Source organism: Rhamphochromis longiceps, linkage group LG2, assembly GCF_057381845.1.
Source record: "Rhamphochromis longiceps isolate RC_006_pf linkage group LG2, R_longiceps_female_GT1.1, whole genome shotgun sequence".
Classification (NCBI taxonomy): Eukaryota; Metazoa; Chordata; class Actinopteri; order Cichliformes; family Cichlidae; genus Rhamphochromis; species Rhamphochromis longiceps.
The window spans coordinates 30,087,005-30,093,004 of record NC_140558.1 but is presented as its reverse complement, the minus strand read 5'-3'; the positions used below and the strand labels follow the sequence as shown (position 1 = coordinate 30,093,004).

The 6,000-nt window shown below is 43.5% G+C and overlaps 1 protein-coding gene across 1 annotated transcript; it reads right to left on the bottom strand.

Moving 5' to 3' along the window:
• Window positions 1-364: 364 nt before the first annotated feature.
• On the bottom strand, window positions 365-3,691 carry dusp1 (dual specificity phosphatase 1). Its single transcript, XM_085422168.1, has 4 exons — window positions 2,996-3,691; window positions 2,620-2,765; window positions 2,281-2,500; window positions 365-1,607 (listed from the first exon to the last, which is right to left on the bottom strand). The coding sequence occupies exons 1-4, from the start codon at window positions 3,402-3,404 to the stop codon at window positions 1,252-1,254; spliced, it is 1,131 nt and encodes a 376-aa protein (XP_085278294.1). The 5' UTR covers window positions 3,405-3,691; the 3' UTR covers window positions 365-1,251.
• Window positions 3,692-6,000: the final 2,309 nt, after the last annotated feature.

Below are 6,000 nucleotides of genomic sequence, written 5' to 3'. Positions count from 1 at the left end.
GGGCCAAAGATGAGTGCACTGTGATCATTATGGGATGGGGATGGTCAGTACTTAGGTAGGCTGGGAGCCCAAAGTGGGCCGAGAAAATCTCTCCAACACCCCGAAACCACCAAGGCAGGATGGATCCATGTCTTCATGTTGTTTACTACCAACTGAGTTGCTGCCATGTGTTTAGCTGATGAGATATTTGCATTAGGCAGTTCAGGTGTACCTAACATAGAGGCTGGGGAGTGTGTATTTTTCTGTTGAATTGATATTCCCTGCGTTAGTGACCTGGAAATCTTTGATTATTGTTATGATTCACATTATGGAAGAGATGAGTGTTAAATGGTGGTGGTGGGGGGAATGCAACACTGCAACCATGTTTAAAAAAAGTCAAATGAGATTTATTCATTTGTATAAAAACAACATTAAAACAAACATTTCCAAAAATAGATAGAGATATATTACTTTAGTTAATAAATACGTCATAATGCAGTCAAAGAGGACTATGTGGCCCCATTTTAGTAGTCTTACGGGGCTCCGTCCATCTTCGTGCTGCAGCACACAGTACACATACATGAGGTATTTCACGGTCAGCTTCCCCAAAATGTCAGGATCGCCATGGCTTCATGATGTCTCGTGAGGCAAGTATTTGCATTTGAAACGGCCCCCTGTTCAACTCTAAATCTAACTATGAAGATTTCTGGCACATCTACTCCTAGAAAGAAGGGGATACATTCATTGTTCAAAGGAAGGAGAGACTTCCATGCCATGTTGGGGAGTAGATCAATATTGCTTTCTTTGACCAGTATAGAAAGCAAATGAACATGAGAGGGTAAATGAACATTCCTGAGACAACTGTTACAGCCCTCTGTCTCTTAATGATTATGATTATCAGAAGCAGTTGCCTCATGGAGGAGAAAAAAAAAGGATTTCCCATATAAGACTAAACACAACTATCCTGTCAGTTGTTTCCCCAAGTAATTCAGGTTAAAAAGTGTGGTTAATTTTCACATTTCTCAGTTTAAACATCAATACTCAAATGGTGGTTCTCAAACATCCCTTTGAAATGATGAAAAGCCAGGCTACAGAGATTTGACCAGCAGATCACATAGCCAAATGATCTGACCCTGAAAACAATAGGTGCCCATTCTGTAAGGCGATACCAGCATCACCATAAATGGATAATAATCAGAAGCGCAGTTTTGTGAAGTCACGCTCGAGTTGCCGTTCAAGTCCAAACAAAGTGTCTGCTGACAAACCCTTTCTTCAGCAGCTGGGAGACGTGGTGATGGGACTGTGGAGGAATGAGAGCTGACCGGCAGAAGTGTGCACGGGGATGGAGACGGGGAAGTTGAATACTGTGCTGCTGCCGCCGATAGCTGGACTGCCAGCCTCTGACGAGCACGTCGACGAGGCCAGGACCTGGGACTCGAACTGCAGGAGCTGACCCATGAAGCTGAAGTTTGGGGAGATGATGCTGCGGCGCTGCTTGACAAACTCAAAGGCCTCGTCCAGCTTCACGCGGTTGGTCCGCATGAGGTAGGCGAGGCAAATGGTGGCGGAGCGGGAGATGCCGGCTTGACAGTGAACAAACACCCGGCCTCCTTTGTTTCTCACAGAGTCTGAAGATGAGAAAGAGAAAGGGAAAGAAAAGTTAGTGGAGTGTAAACACCTGCGAGGTTGTATCAGGGCTGAACTCCTGGCTGTCACAGGAAACCACAAGCACCAAAGTCTTTGCAACACTTTGATATTCTATTAAAATTTGCCAGTGCTCATTACGACACAGGAACACAATAAATGGCGGAGCAGGGTGCGAGCCAGTGGGGGCCGCTACCAAAGGAGGCAGACTGAATGCACAAAAGAAGGGGGATAAACCCCTGCTGGCTGTATTGATCTGGGAGGAAAACTGACATTGAGTGAGGAGAAACTGCCTTTTGTTTGGCCAGAACAAAGAGCAGTGTGGAGGGAGCTATTCAAGCAGCCAGTCTACCCACCACAAACTAGCTTGGAGCTGCTGCTTCGCAATTGATCAAAAAAAAAAAAAAAAAAGAAAAAAAAAAGGAGGGGGGGCATCCTATTTTCTATGGCTGGGAGGTGGCAATGATGTAACCGCATTGTGCCTGAGCAGGGAGCCTGTGCCGAGCCAGCTGGTCGATTTTGGAGGGAACTTTTTTTTTTTTTTAAATCTGGGGGAAGGGGTTTGGTGTTTGTGTTTCTCCTCATCAACAACTATGCTAGGTGCTTTGATTTAGCAGAAAGGGCGTGCGAAGAGAGTAAACGTGATGATGTACTCACCGATAAATTCGATTGCCTCATTGAAAAAGGAGCTGATATCAGCTTTGTGGTTGTCCTCGACAGGGATGCTCTTGTAGAGGAAGGAGTCCTCAAAGTGGTTGGGGCAGTTGGCAGACACATTGATTAGAGCGGTGATGCCAAGCATGTCCAGCATGTCTTTTCTAGAGGCATGGTAAGCACTACCAAGGTAAAGGAAAGGCAAGATCTCCACTGGACCGCCCTAGACAACCACAACAAAAACAAAAAATCAGTCATAAATATAAAAGTCCAACAGACAGAAAGTGACAGAAACTGGGATTATTTTTGCTTTTTAATCTTTGACTACAATAAAATACCAACCTGGTCATATAGCGGTGTATTGCAAGGGCTACTGTTGGTACCAGCACTGTCAGGATGGTTGGAGCTTAGAGGCAAACTAAGTCCCTGTGGAGGGGAGGGTTTGGTACACATTTCTGGATACTCTGTAGAAAATGTTTCAAATCCGCCTAAAAAGGACAGAAAAGAAACCACCAAGGTTAGATCACACATCTCAACAAAGACGTTTTTAAATACAGCTCTCCAAAAAGGTGACAGCTGCTCATGGTGCTATTTTGGAACATCGTTTACTCCAAGCACCAGCTGTTATGGTGACAGGTGTAATCGTCATTTATTGACCTCGTTGTCAGGAAACAGTAAAACAACTCTTTAAACTACTTAAAACTCGGAGTTTTCTTACCTTTCAGAATAAAAACACTGGCACCGCAGGCGTGACGACACAGGGCTGTAGCAGCAAGCATCATTGTGCCGTCTTTCTTCACTTGGCTTAAGTCCAAACTGCGATCGTCGAGCAGTACCACGGACTGGTACTCCCCGGAAAGGAGCCGGTTCCTGATATCCTCGTTGGGGACGATGTGTTCAAGTCCCAGACCGCCCCTGGCCCTCCTGCGCACTATGGTGCTGAAGCGCACGTTGGTGGAGCCCGAAATGTGAGAGGAGTTGAAGGATAGAAAAGAGCGACAGTCCAGCACTAGGCAGCCCAGGACTTCACCCTCCAGCAAACCACGGAGGGAAGCGCAGTCGATAGTGGGAACCTCCATTATGACCATAGTAGTACGGCGGGGGAGAAATGTTAAATCCAAAAACATAAAGTTACGACGGAAGACAAAACTTAGGTTTGAGCCGACTTGACAAACGTTGTTCGTCCAAGTGTTATTTGAAGCGCGGAGTCCTTTGTTCCGGTTAGCTTGTTTAAAAAGAAAAAATCAAAAACATGAAAAAGTTTTAAGACGATCTTAAAACTGGTCCTTTCTTCTTCTTTAGAGTAGCCTATTCGGCAGCCCCAGACTTTTATTTGTCTTCTTAAGTTAAAAAAAAAAATTAAATGTTATAGTGAGCGCGTCTGCTTGCGAGTGCCTTTCAGCCCGCTTTTATAAACCCGTGGTTGTGAATGAGAGCTCAATGACGTCAAGGGGACCGCCCTCTTGGATGTCTGCCAATTCTGCGAACGTCATCGCCGACCGTACCGCGTGCACGAGAGCAAAAGAAGGCTCGCGCACAAGCAGGACATTTCTGTACATGCGTCCTGCACGTACGCGGGCACGCGATGTTGACCAACTTTAATCATTAGCGGCTAATGTGTTTTCTTTCTTCAGTGTGTCAACGTTAAACTGTTATAAAGCTATTCTACTTTAATACATTAGGCTGCTAATTCACCAAATTAAAAGTACAATCAACACCAATTTACAGCCTTCTAAGTGTTTACACATCTATTTGTCCTATGCAGTAATTTATAATAGGTGCTTTATGATTGTTTATTTCAGTGCACGCTGCCAGTGTCTTAAAGGTTTTTAATTGTTTAATTCTGGTTCATGTAAAGTCCTAATTTGAAGATCTGCATGTCAGGAAAAAGAGGAATTTGCCAAACCTTTCCATGATGTTAGTGCTTAATTAGATTTTAAATTCGCCTCTTCATCTGAGAGTTGACAAATAACAAGATAATAAATAGATATCTGCCACGGGTGCCATAAAAGTTTACACATTGTTTTTATTAGTCAGCGGTACATAGTGTTCAATGCCCCGAGAGCAACGGCTAACCATAAAAGTTAATCACTATATAGAAATCTGAAGTCCAGTAAATTTCCACATGCTTAGAAACAAAACAGTGGATTGCTAGGAAGGCAACAGCAGATGGAGATCTCTTGACCAGCTACTTTTGTTTCATCCGTGATCTAACTGGAAAAGATGGGTGACATGATGAACTGTTTAAGTCAAAATGAGAGTATGTTTTTAAAAAAACAAAACAAACAAAAAGCTCTGGGAAACCCTTTTCATTTGTTGTTGTGGTTTGCTGACTCAGTACGGACAACACTTCTCTTTCATAATAAGGAAGCTGGAAGATCACTGTTGTTAGAGACCGTGTGTCTGTTGACTAGCCCTACTGTCTTGAAACTGAACAGCAGACACACGTCACGGTTGTTTGGTTGTGAAACAAACATTTACCAAGCAGAGGTGAACGTGTGATATTACAACACTGGACTTTAGGATACCATAACAGTCGCTTATTAAAAAAATTAGGTCACCTAACATATTTACATTTTTTCTTTAATTGTCACACTGTTTTATCAAATAGGTCATGATGTCATTATGACTTTAACCTGACTGAGTGTGGACTTTCAGGCTTGGTGAGTTCACACCTGTCCTGTTCCTGAGCGTCTCTTTGACTTCAAGCAAGGAGGGGTGAAAAAATGAATTTGTTATCTAAGAACGGAAGGAGGCAGAGGAAGGTAACCAGTCACGGTTGAGTGCAGAAAAACTCTCCAGCCGGTTTAACCTCACACTCATGTGAGATGAGTCACATCTCACACGAGTGTGAGCCTGTGAGGAGCTTGCAACAAAGCAGGAATGTTACACACAACACAAGGACGTAGGGTCAAACAGTCTCCAAAAACAGTCTGTACCCAAACATTTTGTCCTTGCAGCAAATCCGCCTTCCTTCCACTTATGAAGCAACAGGCGTTATAGTTAAGGCAGAAACGGGACACCTGACTAAGAGGTTAAGACAGACAGCCAGAACAAAACAAAAGCAACCCTGTGAATCAGTTTTGTACTTTCTTGAAGTAAGAGGTGCCCCCCCCCCCCCCCCCCCCCCAAAAAAAAAAAAACCCAAAAAACCCCCAAAAAGCAAAACACACCATCACTTATATCTGGTGTGATACTGGCTTACAAAATATTCTTGGATATTAATTCAAGTTTTACTGGCAAAAGCCAAGTATCATATTTCACCATCTGCAACAGTGAAGCTGGTATAGTTTTCTCCTTTTGAAGCTGCATGAGTGGCTGTATTATGCGTGATCACTGCAAAACGAGACCCAAAGGATACAGTGGGAAATACTACAAAGTCAGGTGGTTTTTTTATGTATGTCAGGATGTGAATGTTTTTCTTTTTTTGCCTTTTGTGTTGCAGCCATGCTAGATCAGGAAATGAAGCGTGGGTGTGGTTGTCACTTGGGTACAAAGTAAAGATATTCAGTTAGGGGATGAATAAGAGCCCATGACTCAGGGGACCTTTGAACAAGTAGCTGAGATTGAAACAGAAACCAGGAGATGATGGGTTTAGGACTGGTGTGAATATGCCTAATTTCTCTGCGGTCATCATGACCAGAAAGCTGGACTTTGCTGTGAGCACGGCTTGATGTATGTGTGAAACTGAATATTAAAAGTGAGCACTGTAAGTAGTTGAAA